Source organism: Camarhynchus parvulus, unplaced genomic scaffold (assembly GCF_901933205.1).
Source record: "Camarhynchus parvulus unplaced genomic scaffold, STF_HiC, whole genome shotgun sequence".
Classification (NCBI taxonomy): domain Eukaryota; kingdom Metazoa; phylum Chordata; class Aves; order Passeriformes; family Thraupidae; genus Camarhynchus; species Camarhynchus parvulus.
Genome location: NW_022148765.1, coordinates 27,272 through 47,478, shown reverse-complemented (window position 1 = coordinate 47,478; position 20,207 = coordinate 27,272). Strand labels below are relative to the sequence as shown.

The following is a 20,207-nucleotide window of genomic DNA, read 5'->3' as shown; positions in this document are numbered from 1 at the left end:
TTGGGATTTTTTGGAGGTTTTTTTGTAATTTTTGGGATTTTTGGGATTTTTTGGGGATTTTTTTGGGGGGTTTTTGGGGAATTTGGGGAGGGGTCTCACCCACCCGTGTACTCCGGCCCCGGGGACGGGGGGTTCCACTCCTGCTCCCACTCCCGGCCTGGGGGGGGGGCTCGGTTTGGGGACCCCGGCCCCGAGGGGGACCCGGCCCGGCTGGGGGAGGGGAGAGAAGGGCTGAGAGACCCCCAAATTCCCAAATTAACCCCAAAATTAACCCCAAAATTCCCAAAATTCCCAAAATTAACCCCAAAATTAACCCCAAAATTAACCCCAAAATTCCCAAAATTAACCTCAAAATTCCTCCCCAAATTTTCCCCCAAAACCCCCAAATTTTCCCTCAAATCCCCCCCAGACGCCCCCAGACCCAAATTCCCCCCCCAGGAGCCCCAAATTTCTCCCCTAAATTCCCAAAATCTCCCCTTAAAAAACCCAAATTTTCCCCCAAATCTCCCAAATTTTCCCCAAATCCCCCCAGATGCCCCCAGACCCAATTTCCTTCCCCAAGACCCCAAAATTCCTCCCCAAATTTCCCCCAAATCCCCCCCAGAAGCCCCCAGACCCAATTTCCAGGACCCCCAAATTTCCCCCAAATCACCCCCAGAAGCCCCCAGACCCAATTCCCAGGACCCCCAAATTTCCCCCTAAATTCCCAAAATCTCCCCTTAAAAAACCCCAAATTCCCCCCAACCCCAAAAATCCCCCCAAAGACCCCAAAATTTCCCCCCAACCCCCCCCAGAAGCCCCCAGACCCAATTCCTCACCTGGTGCTGCGCCCCCCGCCCGGCTCAGCCACGCTGGACAAGGACAGAGAGCTCTGGGAATAAACCTTGGACAGGCGGGAGCCTGGGGGGGCAAGGGCGTGAGACCCCTCCCCAAATTCACCCCGAGACCCCTCCCCAAATTCACTGAGACCCCAGACCCAAAAACCCCCAAAAACCCCGAGACCCCCTCCCCAAATTCCCCCCAAAATCGGGGACAGAGCTCAGGGAATGAACCTTGGATAGGCGGGAAAATGGGGGGAATGGCGTGAGACCCCTCCCCAAATTCACACTGAGACCCCTCCCCAAATTCACCCTGAGACCCCTCCCCAAATTCACACAGACCCCAGACCCAAAACCCAAAAAACCCCGAGACCCCTCCCCAAATTGCCCCCAAAATCAGGGACAGAGAACTCTGGGATAGGGGGTGATAAAGGGGGAAATTGGGGTGAGACCCCTCCCCAAATTCACCCTGAGACCCCTCCCCAAATTCACCCCGAGACCCCTCCCCAAATTCACTGAGACCCCTCCCCAAATTCACTGAGACCCCAGACCCAAAAACCCCCAAAAACCCCGAGACCCCTCCCCAAATTCCCCCCAGGATCCCCTAAAAGCCCCCAGACCCTTTTTTGGGGGTGTCCCCGAGACCCCAGACCCATTTTGAGGTTCCCCAAAGCCCCCAGACCCATTTTAGGGGCTCCCCAAGCCCCCAGCCCCATTTCCCCTCCCGAAGCCCCCAGCCCCACCTCGTACCCAGCAGCCCCCAGCCCCATTTCCCCCCCGAAGCCCCCAGCCCCAATTCGTACCCAGCAGCCCCCAGCCCCATTTCCTCTGCTGAAGCCCCCAGCCCCAAGCCTCGTACCCAGCAGCCCCCCAGCCCCATTTCCCCGAAGCCCCCAGCCCCAGTACCCAGCAGCAGCCCCCTCCCCAGCCCCATTTCCCCGAAGCCCCAGCCCCCAATTCCATACCCAGCAGCCCCCAGCCCCATTTCCCACCTCCTCCCGAAGCCCCCAGCCCCAATTCGTACCCAGCAGCCCCTTGCCGGGGGGGCTCCTGCCCAGGGCGGAGTCGTCGCAGCAGCGGGGCCGCCCCCTCCCCCCCCCGGAGCCCCCTCCCCTCATTGGGGGTCCCCGCGGGGGGGGTTTTGGGGCGGGGGTCCCGCGGGGGGGGCGCAGCACCTTCTCCAGCTCCTCCATCAGCCGCAGCTGCTGCCGCCGTTCGTACTCCCGGCGCGTGAACTCCCCCCGGCGGGACCCCTCCCCAAATTGGGGCTGGGGGGGCTCCGCAGGGGGTCTGGGGGGAAAGGGTCAGGACCCCTCCCCAAATTGGTTAAGGAGGGATAAAAGGGTCAGGACCCCTCCCCAAATTCATTAAAGGGGGGGAAATGGGGGAAAAAAGGGGGAAAAAGGGGAGAGACCCCTCCCCAAATTCGTCATCTGGGGGTCTTGGGGGGGGGGATAAAGGGTCAGGACCCCTCCCCAAATTGGTTAAGGGGGGGAAATGGGGGAAAAATGGGGGGACAAGGGAGAGAGACCCCTCCCCAAATTTGTCCTCTGGGGGAGGGGGAATGGGTCAGGACCCCTCCCCAAATTATCCTCGAGGGGGGAATGGGGAGGACCCTCCCAAACGTCGGGGGGGGGGAGGAATGGGGGGAAAAAGGGGGAAAAGGGAGAGACCCCTCCCCAAATTCTGAACCCCCCCCCCCCATTTTGAAGCCCCCTCCCCCTCCCCCCTCCTCACCTGTCCGGTTCCGGTTCCGGTTCCGGTTCCGGTTCCTGCCCCGGCCCCCAGAGGCGGCGCTCGCAGGGGAGGGGCGGGCGCGGGCGGGGGCTCGGGTCATCGAGCTGCGGCGGCAGGGACGAGGACAGAGGGACAGAGGGGGACGGACGGACAGGCTCAGAGGGTCATCGAGCTGACGGACGGCGGACAGAGGGACGAGGACGAGTGGGACAGCGGCCGGACAGAGGGACGGACAGACAGCGCAACATGGGGACAGCGGCAGGGACAGAGGGACAGGGACAGGATCCGTCAGTGTCCCCAAATGGGTCAGGACAAGACAGGGACAGGATCCGTCAGTGTCCCCAAGTGTCCCCAATGTCCTCATTGTCCCCAATGTGTCCCCAATGTCCCCAATGTGTCCCCAATGTCCCGATGTCCCATTGTCCCCAGTGTCCCTAACATCCCCAATGTGTCCCCAATGTCCCCAATCCCCCAACATCCCCAATGTCCCCAATCCCCCAATGTCCCCAATGTGTCCCCAATGTCCCCAATCCCCCCATTGTCCCCAATATCCCGTGTCCCCTCCATGTCCCCAATGTCCCCAATCCCCCCACAATGTCCCCAATGTGTCCCCAGTGTCCCCAACATCCTCAATCCCCCAAATGTCCCCAATCCCCCAATGTGTCCTCAGTCCCCCCAATGTCCCCAATCCCCCCACAATGTCCCCAATGTCCCCAGTCCCCCAATGTCCCCAATGTGTCCCCAACATCCCCAATCCCTCCAACATCCTCAATCCCCCAATGTGTCCCCAATCCCCCAATGTCCCCAATGTGTCCTCAGTCCTCCCAATGTCCCCAATCCCCCAACGTCCCCAATGTCCCCAATCCCCCATTGTCCCCAATATCCCGTGTCCCCTCCATGTCCCCAATGTCCCCAATCCCCCCACAATGTCCCCAATGTCCCCAGTCCCCCAATGTCCCCAATGTCCCCAATGTGTCCTCAGTCCCCCCAATGTCCCCAATCCCCCCATTGTCCCCAATATCCCGTGTCCCCTCCATGTCCCCAATGTCCCCAATCCCCCCACAATGTCCCCAATGTGTCCCCAATGTCCCCAATCCCCCAACGTCCCCAACGTCCCCAATGTCCCCAATGTGTCCTCAGTCCCCCCAATGTCCCCAATCCCCCAATGTCCCCAATCCCCCAATGTGTCCTCAGTCCCCACAATGTCCCCAACATCCCCAATCCCCCAATGTCCCCCAATGTCCCCAAAGTGTCCCCAGTGTCCCCGTACCTTACAGAAGAAGCCCACGCTGGCTCTCTGCCCCCCGTTCCCCCCCTCGGTTGGGGACCCCTCCAGCGAGTCCCCTTCTCCTTCCTCCTCCTCCTCCTCCTCCTCTTCCTCCTCCTCGTCCTCCTGGTGCTGGCGGTGCCGCCGGTGTCCCCGCGCTGTCCCCTTGTCGCCGGGGGACAGGGACGCGTCGCTGGTGCCGTCCCCGCAGGCCCTGGCCCGGAGGGGCCCCTTGGGGGACTCGGGGGGCGCCGGGGGGGGCGGGGGTCTCTGCTGGGGGAGGGGAGGGGGGTTAGTGGCACCAGAGTGGGGCAAAATGGGGCAAAATGGGGCAAAAGTGGCACCAAAGTGGGGCAAAAGTGGCATTAAAGGGGCACCAAAGTGGGGCCAAAGTGGCACCAAAGTGGGGCAAAAGTGGCACCAGAGTGGGGCAAAAGTGGGGCAAAAGTGGGGCCAAAGTGGCACCAAAATGGGGCAAAAGTGGCACCAAAGTGTCCCCAAAGTGGGGCCAAAGTGGCACCAAAGTGGGGCAAAAGTGGCATTAAAGGGGCACCAAAGTGGCCCCAAAATGGCACCAAAATGGGGCAAAAGTGGCACCAAAGTGGGGCCAAAGTGGCACCAAAATGGCACCAAAGTGGGGCCAAAGTGGGGCAAAAGTGGCACCAAAGTGGCACCAAAGTGGGGCCAAAGTGGGGCCAAAGTGGCACCAACGTGTTCCTCAAATCTGACCCCAAACTTCCCCAAATCTGACACAAATCTGACCCAAATCTCCCCAATTTTCACCCAAACCTCACCTCTTCCTCCTCCTCCTCCTCCTCCTCCTCCTCCTTCGCATCAGCGAACCTCAGCGAGCTGCCGCGTCTGAATCTGACCCAAATCAGACCCATATTTCCCCAAATCTGACCCGATTTTTCCCAAATTTTTACCCAAATCTTCCCGATTTTCACCCAAACCTCACCTCCTCCTCCTCCTCCTCCTCCTCCTGCCCGTCAGCGAACCTCAGCGAGCTGCGGGTCTGAATCTGACCCCAAACTTCCCCAAATCCGACACAAATTTCACCCAAATCTCCCCAATTTTCACCCAAATTTTCACCCAAATCTCCCCAATTTTCACCCAAACCTCACCTCTTCCTCCTCCTCCTCCTGTCCATCAGCGAACCTCAGCGAGCTGCGGGTCTGAATCTGACCCCAAACTTTCCCCAAATCCGACACAAATTTCACTCAAATCTCCCCAATTTTTCACCCAAATCTCGCCGATTTTCACCCAAACCTCACCTCCTCCTCCTCCTCCTCCTCCTCCTCCTGCCCGTCAGCGAACCTCAGCGAGCTGCGGGTCTGAATCTGACCCCAAATTCCCCCAAATCCGACACAAATCTGACCCAAATCTCCCCAAATTTCACCCAAATCTCGCCGATTTTCACCCAAACCTCACCTCCTCCTCCTCCTCCTCCTCCTCCTCCTGCCCGTCGGCGAACCTCAGCGAGCTGCGGGTCTGCACGGGCACCTGGCTGGGCGAGAAGCGCCGCAGGTGCGGCAGCGTGTCCACGTCGTGCGGCGGCGTCAGCACCCGCGTCAGCGGCGGCAGCCGCAGCTCCGCGGGCCGGGGTCTCCTGGGGCTGCGCGGAGGAGCCTTGCGAGCCCCGCCGGTCGCGATTCCACCCGCTGATATCGCGACAGAACCCGCCGTTCCTCCTCCTCCTCCTCCTGGTGTCGAATTTCCCGCGTTGTTGTTGTTGCTGCTTCCTCCTCCTCCTCCTCCTCCTCCTCCTCCTCCTCCTCCGACTTTTCGGGTGGGCGCGGGAGAGCCCGGAGGGTTTTTTGGGGAGCTTTTGGTGGATTTGGGGAGTGGGATCACCCAAGCTTGGGGGGCTCCGTGGGGTCTCTGCTCCAGCAAAAGCCGCTCCTGCTGTTGAGTCAAGCGTTGCATGTCCAACTGCAGCGAACTCAACGCCGCGCTCAGCCTGGCCACCGCGGCTTCGTAGTGCCCAGGAGGAGGAGGAGGAGGAGGATGAGAGACTTGAGGTGGTTTTTGTGAAGCCCCCAGACTCAATTCATCCTCGGCAAGGTCGGGAGAAGCCCCCTCCTCGTTTTGGCGCAGCCGTTGCAAAGCGTTTTGGCCCAGGCGTTGGCGGTGCTTGGCGAAAATGGCCTCGATGCGTTTTTTCTGCGCTTCGATCGCTCGGCGTTTCTCTTCCAAACGAGCTCCCAGTTGAGACATCTCCACGCTGAGACCCCCGCCCGATTCTGGGGGACCCCCGGGAGTGGTGGAGACCCCCCCCAAATTAACGCCGGGACCCCCGGGCGGATTCGTAGGGGCGGCTTCTTCCAATTTCTTCTTACGTTCGGCAAAACTCGTCATGGGCCGAGGTGGATTTTGAGGAGGATTTTGAGGAGAATTTTGAGGATTTTGAGGAGAATTTTGAGGGGGATTTTGAGGAGAATTTTGAGGATTTTGAGGGGGATTTTGAGGGGGGTTTTGAGGAGGATTTTGAGGGTTCCCGAGCGGATTTTGAGGCTCCGGGGAATGAAGGAAGAAAGCATCGGGAGCTCCGTCCGGGGGGAGGCGCTGGGAGCTGTGGATGATCTGCAGCGCCTCCTCGATGCTGGGCGGCTCGGGGGGCTCGGTGACGCCGTTGGGGACGCTCGGGGCCCGCAGGGGACCCCGGGGGTGGGCGAGGCTGTCGGAGCTGGCCGAGCGGGCCAGGGTCCCCGCGGGGACCCCCACGGGGTTGCCCATGACGATGTCGACGTCGCTGTCCAGGCCGAAGGGGATGCTGAAGGAGACGGCTTGGGATAAAGGGTGGCTGGGTAAAAAAATTGGGGGGTTTTAGGGGGGAGACACCCCAAAAGTGTCATCGAGGTGTCCCCGAAGTTGCTTGGTTAAAATGTGGTTGAGAATTGGAGAGAAATTGCCCCAAAATTGGAGTCGAAATCGGCCCAAATTTGATCCAAATCTGAGCTAAATCGGACTCGAATCGGCCCAAATTTGACTCAAAATTGACCCAAATCTGACCCAAAACTGGCCTGAATCACCCCAAATCAGACCTAAATCATCCCAAATTGTCCCAAATCCCACCCAAAACTGACCCAAATCACCCCAAATTTGATCCAAATCACCCCAAATCTGATTCAAATCACCCCAAATCTGACATTTGATCCAAATCACCAATCACCCCAAACTGACCAATCACCCAAATTTGATCCAAATCACCCCAAATCTGATTCAAATCACCAAATCACCCCAAATTTGATCCAAATCGCCTCAAATGGCCCCAAATCCCACCCAAAACTGACCCAAATCACCCCAAATTTGATCCAAATCACCCCAAATCTGACCCAAATTTGATCCAAATCGCCTCCAATTCGCCCCAAATCCCACCCAAAACTGACCCAAGTCACCTCAAATCAGACCTGAATCACCCCAAATTGGACCTAAATCATCCCAAATTGCCTCAAATCTGATCCAAATGGCCCCAAATCCCACCCAAAACTGACCCAAATCCCCCAAATTTGATCCAAATCAGCCCCAAGTGACCCCAAATCTGACTCAGGGCACCCCAAATCTCAGGGGATGCTGAAGGAGACGGCTTGGGATAAAGGGTGGCTGGATAAAAAAATTGGGGGGGTTTTTTAGGGGGGGGGACACCCCAAAAGTGTCATCGAGGTGTCCCCAAAACCGCTTCGGTTAAAATGTGGCTTGAGAATTGGAGAGAAATTGCCCCAAAATTGGACTCAAATCGCCCAAATTTGACCCAAAATTGACCCAAATCTGACCCAAATCACCTCAAATTTGCCCCCCAAACCACTGGGACACCCCTAAAATCCCTCAGGACCCCCCTAAAACCCCCCTGGGACCCCCCAGATCTCCCCAAATCCCCCTGGGACCCCCTCAAATCCCTCAGGACCCCCCCAGGACCCCCCAAATTCACCCTCAATCCTCCCAAATTCCCCCCAGATCTTCCTGGGACCCCCCCAAATCCTGCAGGACCCCCCAGGACCCCCAAACCCCCTATGACCCCCCCAAATCCTCCTGGGACCCCCCCCCAAACCCACCTGGGACCACCCCAAACCCACCTGGGACCCCCCCAAACCCACCTGGGACCACCCAAAATCTCCCAAACCCACCTGGGACCCCCCCAAATCCCTCAGGACCCCCCTCAAAAGCCCTCAGGACCCCCCTATGACCCCCAAATCCCCTGGGACCCCCCAAATCCTGCAGGACCCCCAGGACCCCCCAAACCCCCCTATGACCCCCCCAAATCCTCCTGGGACCCCCCCAAATCCTGCAGGACCCCCCCAAATTCCCCAAACCCTCTGAGACCCCCAAACCTCTTGGGGACCCCCAAACCCTCCGAGGACCCCCCTCAAAAGCCCTCAGGACCCCCAAACCCCCCAAATCCCCCTGGGACCCCCAAATCCTGCAGAACCCCCAAACGCACCTGGGACCACCCAAAATCTCCCAAACCCACCTGGGACCACCACATCTCCCCCAAATCCCCCTGGGACCCCCAAACCTCGTGGGACCCCAAACAAACCCTCAGGACCCCCTCAAAAGCCCTCAGGACCCCCAAACCCCCCAAATCCCCCTGGGACCCCCCAAATCGCGCCCCCAGATCCCACCTGGGACCCCCAAATCCCTCAGGACCCCCACAAATTCCCCAAAATGCCTCTGAGACCCCCCAAACCCTCCTAGGACCCCCTCAAAAGCCCTCAGGACCCCCAAACCCCCCAAATCCCCTGGGACCCCCAAATCCTGCAGAACCCCCCAAAGCCACCTGGGACCACCCAAAATCTCCCAAACCCACCTGGGACCCCCCAAATCCCCCTATGCCCCCTCAAATCCCCTGGGAACCCCCAAACCCACCTGGGACCCCCCAAATCCCTCAGGATCCCCCAAATCGCCTCTGAGACCCCCCCAAACCCTCCTAGGACCCCCCTCAAAAGCCCTCAGGACCCCTCTATGACCCCCCCAAATCCCTCAGGACCCCCCAAATCCCCCAGGACCCCCAACCCCCCAGGACCCCCCAGGACCCCCCAAATCCTGCAGAACCCCTCCAAACCCACCTGGGACCACCACATCTCCCCCAAATCCCCCTGGGACCCCCCCAAATCCTCCTGGGACCCCCCTCAAAGCCCTCAGGACCCCCCTATGACCCCCCAAATCCCCCTATGACCCCCCCAAATCCCCCAGGACCCCCAAACCCCCCAGGACCCCCCAGGACCCCCAAAATCCCCCAACCCCCAACCCCCTCACCTGAGGGGTCTCTTGCTCCAGCCCTTGCCCGGGCGTCGCCATGGGGGAGGGAGGGGGAGTGGGGCAGGAGCCCTTTATGGGGGGGGGGGAGAAAAAATGGGGTCACCCCCAGACCCCAAAACACCCCCAGACCCCAGTGACCCCCCCAGTTCAGAGACCCCCCCAAAAATCCCAATGAGATCTCACAGGATGCCCCAAAAACCCCAAAATTCCCCCCAAAATTCCCCCCCAAAACCCCAAAATCCCTCCCAAAAACCCCAAATTGCCCTCTGGGACCCCTCCCCAAATTTTTGGGGTCCCCCAGAATCCCCCAGTATCCCAATGAGATCCCACAGGATGCCCCAGAAACCCCAAAATTCCCCCCCAAAAACCCCAAATTCCCCCCCCCCCAAACCCCAAAATTCCCTCAAAACCCCTCTGGGACCCCTCCCCAAATTTTTGGGGTTCTCCCCAGTTCAGTGACCCCCAAAAATCCCAATGAGTTCCCCCAGGATGCCCCAAAATTCCCCCCAAAAAACCCCAAAATTCCCCTCAAAAAATCCCAAATTCCCCTCTGGGACCCGTCCCCAAATTTTTGGGGTCCCCCGGATTTTTGGGGGTCTTACCACAGGGGTTGCCCCCTGCCAACAGGGGGTGGCGGAAGTTGAAGCCAGGGGAGCTGTGGGGGGGGCGGTCACGAAGGGGTTAATGAACCCAAAAATGTCCAAATTTCACCCAAAGAAACCCAAAATTTCCTCCCAAAACTCAAAATTCCCCTCTTAGAAACCCCAAAATTCCCCTCCCCAAAAATCTCAAATTTCTCCCTCAAAAAGCCCCAAAATCTCCCCCCAAAAAACCAAAATCCCCCCAAACCCCCCAAAATCTCCCCCCAAAAAACCCCAAAAATCCCCTTAAAATACCCCAAATTTCTCCCTCAAAAAACCCCAAATCCCCCCTAAAAAAATCATGAAATCCCTTCCTCAAAAAACCTCAAAATCTCTCCCCAAAATCCCAAAAAATCCCCCCGCAAAAAACCCCAAAATCTTCTCAAAAATCCCAAATTTCCCTTCCTCAAAAAAACCCCAAATCCCCTCAAAAGAACCCAAAATCTCCCCCCAAAAAACCCTAAATCCTTCCCTCAAAAAAACCTCAAAATCTCCTCGAAATACCTCAAAATCTCCTCCAGAAAACCAAAATTTCCTCCTCAAAAAACCCCCCAAAATCCTCCCTAAAAAATCCAAAATTCCTCCCTAAATAAACCCCAAATTCCTCCTTCAAAAAACCCAAAAATCCCCTCCAAAAAAAGCCAAAATCCTCTCCCAAAACCCCCAAAGTTCACCCTAAAAAACCCCAAAATCTCTCCCTCAAAAAACCCCAAAATCTCCCTAAAATACCCCCAAAATCTCCCCAAAATACCCCAAATTTTCCTAAAAAAAACCCCAAAATCCCCCTAAAATACCCCAAATTCCCCTAAAAAAAAACCCCAAAATCTCCCTAATTTTACCCCAAAAAACCCAAAATCCCCCCAAAAACCCCAAAATCCTTCCCTCAAAAAACCCAAAATTCTCCTAAAAAAACCCCAAATTCCTCCCAAAAAACCCCCAAATCCCACCGAAAAAAAAACCCCAAATCCTCCCCAAAAACCCCAAAATTCCCCCTAAAAAACCCCAAAATCCCTCCCTCAAAAAACCCCAAAATCTCCCTAAAATACCCCAAAAATCTCCCCAAAATACCCCAAATTTTCCTAAAAAAAACCAAAATCCTCCCTAAAATACCCCAAATTCCCCTAAAAAAACCCAAAATCTCCTAATTTACCCCAAATTCCCCTCAAAAAAAACCAAAATCCCCCCAAAAACCCCAAAATCCTTCCCTCAAAAAACCCAAAATTCTCCTAAAAAACCCCAAATTCCTCCCAAAAACCCCCAAATCCCACGAAAAAAACCCCAAATCCTCCCCAAAAAACCCCAAAATTCCCCCTAAAAAACCCCAAAATCCCTCCCTCAAAAAACCCCAAAATCTCCCTAAAATACCCCAAAAATCTCCCCAAAATACCCCAAATTTTCCTAAAAAAAAAACCAAAATCCTCCCTAAAATACCCCAAATTCCCAAAAAAAACCCAAAATCTCCCTAATTTTACCCCAAATTCCCCTCAAAAAAAACCAAAATCCCCCAAAAACCCCAAAATCCTTCCCTCAAAAACCCAAAATTCTCTAAAAAACCCCCAAATTCCTCCCAAAAAAACCCAAAATCCCACGAAAAAACCCCCACAAATCCTCCCCAAAAACCCCAAAATTCCCCTAAAACCCCAAAATCCCTCCCTCAAAAACCCCAAAATCTCCCTAAAATACCCCCAAAATCTCCCCAAAATACCCCAAATTTTCCTAAAAAAAACCCAAAACCCCCCCCAAATTCCCCTCAAAACCCCCAAAATCTCCTAATACCCCAAATTCCCCTCAAAAAACCAAAATCCCCCCAAAAAACCCCAAAATCCTTCCCTCAAAAAACCCAAAATTCTCCTAAAAAAACGCCCAAATTCCTCCCAAAAAAACCCAAAATCCCACCGAAAAAAAAAACCAAAATCCTCCCCAAAAAAACCCAAAATTCCCCCTTAAAAAACCCCAAAATTCCCCTAAAAGCCCCCAGAATTTCCCCCAAAAAATCTCAAAAATCCCCCTCAAAAACCCCAAAATCCCCCCAAAATCCTCACCTGCTTTTGGGGTTCGGGGCATCAGCAGCACCTGGAGATTCTGGGAAAGACCCCCCCCCAAAATTTGGGGTGTCAGGACCCCCCAAACCCTAAAACCCTTTAGGGACCCCTCCCCAATTTGGGATCACCCCAAAATTTTTGGGGTCCTTTCCACCAAATTTTTAGGGCCCCCTCCCCCATTTTAGGACCCCCCAAATTTTTGGGACCCCTCCCCATTTTTGGGGTTTTAACCCCCCCAAATTTGGGGTCTCCCCTTCCTAATCCCCCCCAAAATTTGGGGTCTCCCCTACCTGACCCCCCTACCCCCAAATTTGGGGTCCTTTAAGTCCCTCCCATTTAGGCTCCAAATTTTGGGCCCCTCCCCATTTTTGGGGTTTTAACCCCCCAAATTTGGGGGTCCCCTTCCTAATCCCCCCCAAAATTTGGGGTCCCTTCAGTTCCTCCCCCTCAATTTTAGGCTCCAAATTTTTGGGACCCCTCCCCATTTTTAGGGTTTGACCCCCCCCCCCAATTTTGGGGTCCCCCCTCCCCAAATTTGGGGTCCCCTCGTACCTGAGGTCCCCCCCAGCTGCCGGGGGGTGACAAAGGGGGGTCTCAGCACCTCGAAGCACAGGAACAGCTCGGCCAGAAAAGCCCCCACATTCAACTGGGGGCACAGGGGGGGGTCAGGGGGGGCTCCCAGTATGAACCAGTATCCCCCAGTATCCCCCAGTCCCTCCCAGTTCAACCCAGTTTATCCCAATTCTCCCCCTCAGGATTGGCGGCCATTTTGTCCCATTGCCCTCATTGCCCCCATTCCCTCCCAGTTCACCATATTTCTCCTATTTTCCCCCATTTTGCCCAGTTTATCCCAGTTTTCCCCAGTTTCCCCCACTTTCTCCCAGTTTAACCCAGTTTCTCCCCAGTTTAACCCAGTTTCCCCCATTTCTCCCACCTTCCCCCTCAGGACTGGCCGCCATTTTGTCCTACTGCCCTCATTGCTTCCATTCCCTCCCAGTTCACCAAATTTCTCCCAGTTTGCCCAGTTTATCCCAATTTTCCCCAGTTCCTCACGGTTTCTCTCAGTTTGTCCCAGTTTATCCCAGTTTCTCACAGTTTCTCCCCAGTTTATTCCAGTTTAACCCAGTTTCCCCCTCAGGGTTGGCCGCCATTTTGCGACATTGCCCTCCCTGCTTTCATTCCCTCCCAGTTCACCAAATTTCTCCTATTTTCCCCCATTTTGCCCAGTTTATCCCAGTTTTCCCCAGTTTCCCCCACTTTCTCCCAGTTTAACCCAGTTTCTCCCCAGTTTAACCCAGTTTCCCCCATTTCTCCCACCTTCCCCCTCAGGACTGGCCGCCATTTTGTCCTACTGCCCTCATTGCTTCCATTCCCTCCCAGTTCACCAAATTTCTCCCAGTTTGCCCAGTTTATCCCAATTTTTCCCCAGTTCCTCACGGTTTCTCTCAGTTTGTCCCAGTTTATCCCAGTTTCTCACAGTTTCTCCCCAGTTTATTCCAGTTTAACCCAGTTTCCCCCTCAGGGGTTGCCGCCATTTTGCGACATTGCCCTCCTGCTTTCATTCCCTCCCAGTTCACCAAATTTCTCCTATTTTCCCCCATTTTGCCCAGTTTATCCCAGTTTTCCCCAGTTTCCCCACTTTCTCCCAGTTTAACCCAGTTTCTCCCCAGTTTAACCCAGTTTCCCCATTTCTCCCACCTTCCCCCTCAGGACTGGCCGCCATTTTGTCCTACTGCCCTCATTGCTTCCATTCCCTCCCAGTTCACCAAATTTCTCCCAGTTTGCCCAGTTTATCCCAATTTTCCCCAGTTCCTCACGGTTTCTCTCAGTTTGTCCCAGTTTATCCCAGTTTCTCACAGTTTCTCCCCAGTTTATTCCAGTTTAACCCAGTTTCCCCCTCAGGGTTGGCCGCCATTTTGCGACATTGCCCTCCCTGCTTTCATTCCCTCCCAGTTCACCAAATTTCTCCTATTTTCCCCCATTTTGCCCAGTTTATCCCAGTTTTCCCCAGTTTCCCCCACTTTCTCCCAGTTTAACCCAGTTTCTCCCCAGTTTAACCCAGTTTCCCCCATTTCTCCCACCTTCCCCCTCAGGACTGGCCGCCATTTTGTCCTACTGCCCTCATTGCTTCCATTCCCTCCCAGTTCACCAAATTTCTCCCAGTTTCTCCCGGTTTGCCCAGCTTATCCCAATTTTCCCCAGTTCCTCACAGTTTCTCCCAGTTTGTCACAGTTTATCCCAGTTTCTCACAGTTTCTCCCCAGTTTACCCCAGTTTTCCCCTCAGGGTTGGCGGCCATTTTGCCCCATTGCCCTCATTGCTCTCATTCCCTCCCAGTTCACCAAATTTCTCCCAGTTTCCCCCAGTTTCTCCCAGTTCCTCCCAGTTTTTCCCAGTTTAACCCGATTTCTCCCCCAGTTTCTCCGTCAGGATTGGCCATCATTTTGTGACATTGCCCTCACTGTTCCCAGTCCCTCCCATTGCTCCCAGCGCTTCCCAGTTCACCCAGTTTGACCCGTTTCTCCAGTTTCTCCCAGTCCCTCCCAGTTTCACCCAACCCCCGCCCAGTTTAACCCACGCTGACCCACTTTCTCCCAGTTTTTCCCCAGTTTCCCCCTCAGGGTGGCCGCCATGTTGCCGTATTGCCCCAGTTGCCCCAGCTGCACTCATTGCCCCCATTCCCTCCCAGTTTCCACCAGTCCCTCCCAGTTTCACCCACTCCCCACCCAGTTTAACCCAGTTTTCCCCAGTTTCTCCCAGTTTTCCCCAGTTCCTCCCAGTTTTCCCCTCAGGGCGGCTGCCATATTGCCCCATTGCCCTCATTACCCCCATTCACTCCCAGTTTCCCTCAGTTTACCCCATTCCCTCCCAGTTTAACCCAGTTTGACCCAGTTTATCCCAGTTTTTACCTTCAGGGCAGGCGCCATGTAGAGCAGGTCCTCCACGGCCAGGGGGCAGCGCGTGCGCAGGTGGCGCGCGCCAAAGTCGCGCACGAGCCCCAGGTTGTGCAGCCGGTCCGGGAGCGCCAGCGGCGCCCCAAGGCGGATTTCTGGAAAGTTCCAGAGGAAAAAAGTGGGGGTTGCACCCCCAGATCCCTCTACGGGACTTCCTTGTACCCCCCATTAGGACCCCAAGTTTTCCTCTTGTTTTCAACTTGGGACTTTTCCCCCCACAATGGCGCCCTCAGGTTGGGCCAGTCCGGATCACTGGAAAATTCCAGAATGGGAGGGATCACACCCCAAAAAAGACCCCAAAAACCCCTTGAACCCCCCTTCAAGACCCCCCATTAACACATAACCCCCCAAAGACCCCCCGTGTTTCCCTATTGGGACTGTCCCCCATTTTCCCCATGGGATCCCCCCATGGCCCCCTCAGGTTGGGCCAGTCTAGATCACTGGAAAATTCCAGAATGGGGGGGAGGACCACACCCCAAAAAAGACCCCAAAAACCCTTCAGAACCCCTCCATGGACCCAAAATTCCCCTAAAAAACCCCTCAAGACCCCCTCATGTTCCCCCATTAAGACTCTTCCCATGGAACCGCCTGATTTCCCTATGGAATCCTCCCCATGTCCCCCCTCAGATTGGTCCGGTCCAGCCGCACCACAGCGCCCCCTAGTGGATCCCTGCATCAGGGCCCCTCTCCTTCATGGGACCCCAAAAAAAACCCAAAATCCCACAAAATTCCCCCAGAAATCCCTCCTTACCCTCGAGGCGCAGAGATTGAGGGCAGTAGAAATGGATGGCGGCTGCCAGGACCCCCCCACTGGCCAAATCTTGCAGCCCCCTCACAGGTGGGAATGGGGGAGGCGCCGGAGGAGCCCCTTTGTCCTTCCGGTACCGAATCTTGGCGGGAAAAATTGGGAGAGGGGGGTCAAGGGGGTCCTCAAAATCCCAAAATTCCTTCAAACTCCCCCAAAGTGGAAGGGCTCCCCCAAAAATAAAAAAAAAAGACCCTAAAACCCTAAAAACCACCCTAAAAGTGGCAGGACCCCCCCCAAATTAGCCCCAAATCCCCTCCCCACAGAAAAGGGACCCCCCCCAAAAAATAGAAATGGAAGAGTCCGTAAATCCCCTCAGGTTGGGAACGCAAAATTGCCCCAAAATCACCCAAAAATATCAAAATTGGGGCCCCAAATTTGGAGGAAACACCCCAAAATTACAAAAGGAGGGGTCCCCAAAATCCCCCCAGTTTGGGGAGGGGTTGGGGATCCCCCAAAATTCCAAAGGGGGGGACCCCAAACCCTCCCAAAATGGAGGAATTCCCTTAAAAAAGAGCCAAGGTGACCCCAAAAACCCTCCTGGAACAACCAGATCTCCCCTCAATCCCCCAAAATTCCTCCCACCCCCCCAAAATAGGAACATGCAGGGGAGAGGACCACAAATTTTTTTTGGAGGGAGCCCAAATTTTTGGGAGGGGGCAAAATTTTTGGGGGGTCCCACCCTTAAAGACCATTAAAAACCCCTGAAAAAACCAAAAAAATGCCCCAAAAATGCCCCAAAATTGGGGTTTTTGCAGTGAATTTTTTTTGGGGGGGGGGTCCTGGATTTTGGGGAGGGGTCTGGGGGTGCCCCCACCCCAAATTTTGGATTTTGGGGGGGGTCCTTACCACCGGAGGTTTATTCCCCGATTCCTTCAAACAGAAGGCGATGGCGTGCTGTGGGAAAAACAGAGTCAGGGGGGGCCCCAAAACCCCCCTGGGAGCCCAAAAAATGAAAATGGGACCCCAAAAAATGAAAAGAGCGCCCTAAAAAATGTGGGGGTGGGGAAAATTTGGGAAAAATTTGGAAATTTTGGGGAAAAAATGAGGAAAAAAATAGTGAAAAAATCAGGGAAATGGGGGAAAAATATATATAAAAAAGGGGGGGAAATAGATTTTAAGAGGAAAAAAGGAAAAATGACCTCCAAAAATGGAAAGAGCGCCCCAAAAAATGGGGGGTAGGGAAAACTTGGGAAAAAATCGGAAATTTTGGGAGAAAATGGGGAAAAATTAGGAAAACAATGAGAAAAAAAAAAGGGGAAAAATAATTTTAAAATGGGAAAAAGATAGATTTAAAGGGGGAAAAAAAGAAAAGAAGACTTTAAAATTGGTGAGGGAGCCCCTAAAAATGGGGGGCAGTAAAAATTTGGGGGAAATTTAGGAAAATTTAGTAGAAACATTGGGAAAATTTGAAAAAATTGAGGGAAATGCAAGAAAAAAAGGGGGAGAAAAGGGAAAAAAGTAGGAAAAATTGATGAAAAAAGGGAAAAATGGAAAAGGAACCCCAAAAATGATGAGGGGACCCCAAATATTTAGAAAATGAGATGAAGAGGAGAAAAAAAAGCCGAAAAAAAAGGAAAAAAAATCTGAAAAAAATCTGAAAAAAAATCCCCAAAATGGCGCCTGAAACGTGAGGGGCTCCCCAAGCCCCGCCCACAACTCATGCCCCGCCCTCTCATTTGCATACAGTGACACTCATTTGCATGCCCCGCCCCTCCATGCAAGACACAGAAAAGCGGGGGAGGGGAAGGGAGGATGCTGGGGGGGTCCAGAAACCCCAAAATTTTGGGAAATTTTTGGATTTTTTTCCAATTTTTTCTGAATTTTTTTTTAAATTTTTTCCCGAAATTTTTAGGGGATTTTTCCCAATCTTTAAAATTTATTTTCAGCATTTTTTTTTAATTTCTTTCCTTTGTTTTTCGCTTCTTTCTCCACATTTTTTTGAAATTTTTCCTAATTTTAATTTTTTTTCCCTGAATTTTTTGGATTTTTTTTTCCCAATTATTTGGCGGTTTTTTTCCAACTTCAAATATTTTTTTTCAAACTTTTTTCCAATTTTTTTTTACGCTTCTTTCCAATCTTTTAGAATTTTTTAAAATTTTTTTCCCACATTATTGGAATTTCTTCCAATTTTTTCAAGATTTTTTAAAAAGTTTATTTTCACTTTTTAGAATTTTTTTAGGAATTCTTCCCCAAACTTTTGAGAATCGTTTTTTCCTAGTTTTTAAAAATTGTTTCCAATTCTTTTAGAATTTTTTTAAAAATTTCTTTCAATTTTTGGAATTTTTTCTAGAATTTTTTCTCAATTTAAAAAAATCCCAATTTTTGGGGGTTTATTTCCCTTTTCTAAAAAATTTTTTTCCAAATTGTTTTAAAATATTTTTTCCAAAGTTTTCCCTTTTTTTTGAATTTTTTCAGAATTTTTTCCCAGAATATTTGTTCATTTTTTCCCAAAGATTTTAAAATATTTCCCAAATTTTTGGAATATTTTTTCCAATTTATTTATTATTATTCTTTTGAGAGTTTTCTTCCAATTTTGTTTGAATCTTTTACCATTTTTCTTGGAATTTTTTCCCCAAATATTTCTGAATATTTTCCTTTTTTCCACATTTTTAAAACATTTTTTTTTCCAATTTTTTCCATATATTTTTTTTAAAATTTTTTCCCCAAATTGTTTTTCACTATTCTCCAATTTTTCGGAATATATTTCCCAAATTCTTTTTCTATTTTTCCAATCATTTTAAAAATATTTTTCCCAATTTTTGAAAATATTTTTCCCATTTTTTCACTATTTTCCCCATTTTTTTTACATTCTTCCCCATTTTTTCAAATATTTTTCCCAATTTTTTTAATATTTTTCCCAATTTTTTCAATATTTTTCCCCAATTTTTTCAAATATTTTTCCCAATTTTTTTTACATTTTTCCCCATTTTTTTTTCCCCTTAATATTTCCCAAATTCTTTTTCTATTTTTCCAGTCATTTTTTTTACATTTTTCCCCATTTTTTTTACATTTTTCCCCATTTTTTAAAATCTTTTTCCCAAATTTTTCACTATTTTCCCCATTTTTTTTACATTCTTCCCCATTTTTTCAAATATTTTTCCCAATTTTTTCAATATTTTCCCCATTTTTTTTACATTTTTCCCCATTTTTTAAAATATTTTTCCCAATTTTTTCACTATTTTCCCCATTTTTTTTACATTTTTCCCCATTTTTCAAATATTTTTCCCAATTTTTTTAATATTTTTCCCCATTTTTTAAAATATTTTCCCCATTTTTTTACATCTTTCCCCCTTAATATTTCCCAAATTCTTTTTCTATTTTTCCAATTACTTTTTTTATATTTTTCCCAATTTTTTAAATATTTTTCCCAATTTTTTCAATATTTTGCCCAATTTTTTCACTATTTTCCCCATTTTTTTTACATTCTTCCCCATTTTTTCAAATATTTTTCCCATTTTTTCAAATATTTTCCCCAATTTTCTCACTATTTTCCCCATTTTTTTTTACATTTTTCCCCATTTTTTTTCCCCTTAACATCCCGTTCACCCCTCGATCTCCCATCCCTGCCAAATTCTTGGGGGGGTTTTGGAACCCCCCGAAAATCGGGGATGGGGCGCAGCAGGCGGGGGAGGAGCCGGGGGGGGAAATTTTGGGGCAAAACGAGGGAATTTTGGGGCCGGAGCTGAGCCCCCACTTACGGGCACCAACTTCCAGTACCAGCGGGTGGGACACTGAGAAAAGAGGGGGGGTCAGCAAAGGGGGGGCCCCGTTTGGGGAGGGGTCCCCAAATGGCACCGAGCGAGAGCCCAAACCCAGGGGGAGCAGAGAGAAAAGGGAGAGCAAAAAAGGGATTTTTTCGGGGATTTTGGGGGGATTTTTGGGGGGATTTTTTGGTATTTTTAGGATTTTTTAGAGATTTTTGGGGGATTTTTTGGGGATTTTTTTAGGGATTTTTTGGTGATTTTTTGGTATTTTTTGGTGATTTTTTGGGGATTTTTTGGGGAATTTTTGGTGATTTTTTGGTATTTTTTAGGGAATTTTTTTAGTAATTTTTTGGGATTTTTGGGGGATTTTTTGGGGATTTTTTGGGATTTTTTAGAGATTTTTTGGGGATTTTTTGGGGATTTTTTGGTAGTTTTTGGGGGATTTTTTCGGTAATTTTTTGGGATTTTTTTGGCATTTTTAAGGATTTTTAAAAGGATTTTTCGGTGAATTTTTGGTGATTTTTTGGGATTTTTTTTGATTTTTGGGGGATTTTTTTGGTATTTTTGGTGGATTTTTGGTGATTTTTGGGGGTTTTGGGGGTTTTTTCAGCTGTTTTGGGCATTTTTGGGGGATTTTTTGGGGGATTTTTGGGGATTTTTCGGGCATTTTACGGGGGATTCTATAGAAGATCTTTTGGGATTTTTTTGTGGATTTTTTGCTGGTTTTTCTGGGCGTATTTTGGGGCAAAACGAGGGAATTTTGGGGCCGGAGCTGAGCCCCCACTTACGGGCACCAACTTCCAGTACCAGCGGGTGGGACACTGAGAAAAGAGGGGGGGTCAGCAAAGGGGGGGCCCCGTTTGGGGAGGGGTCCCCAAATGGCACCGAGCGAGAGCCCAAACCCAGGGGGAGCAGAGAGAAAAGGGAGAGGAAAAAAGGGATTTTTCGGGGATTTTTGGGGGACTTTTGGGGGGATTTTTT

At 51.4% G+C, this 20,207-nt stretch overlaps 1 protein-coding gene across 1 annotated transcript in view; it reads right to left on the bottom strand.

Moving 5' to 3' along the window:
* CAMSAP3 (calmodulin regulated spectrin associated protein family member 3) overlaps positions 1-20,207 on the bottom strand; it is a 38,254-nt gene that overhangs the window by 4,687 nt on the left and 13,360 nt on the right. The window contains 15 exon segments of the mRNA XM_030970810.1: positions 104-231; positions 819-900; positions 1,843-2,108; positions 2,556-2,659; positions 3,826-4,095; positions 5,254-6,625; positions 9,076-9,106; positions 9,109-9,147; positions 9,681-9,733; positions 11,762-11,801; positions 12,314-12,407; positions 14,670-14,809; positions 15,466-15,604; positions 16,369-16,416; positions 20,015-20,047. Of these exon segments, the coding sequence (XP_030826670.1) occupies positions 104-231; positions 819-900; positions 1,843-2,108; positions 2,556-2,659; positions 3,826-4,095; positions 5,254-6,625; positions 9,076-9,106; positions 9,109-9,147; positions 9,681-9,733; positions 11,762-11,801; positions 12,314-12,407; positions 14,670-14,809; positions 15,466-15,604; positions 16,369-16,416; positions 20,015-20,047 (2,839 nt within the window).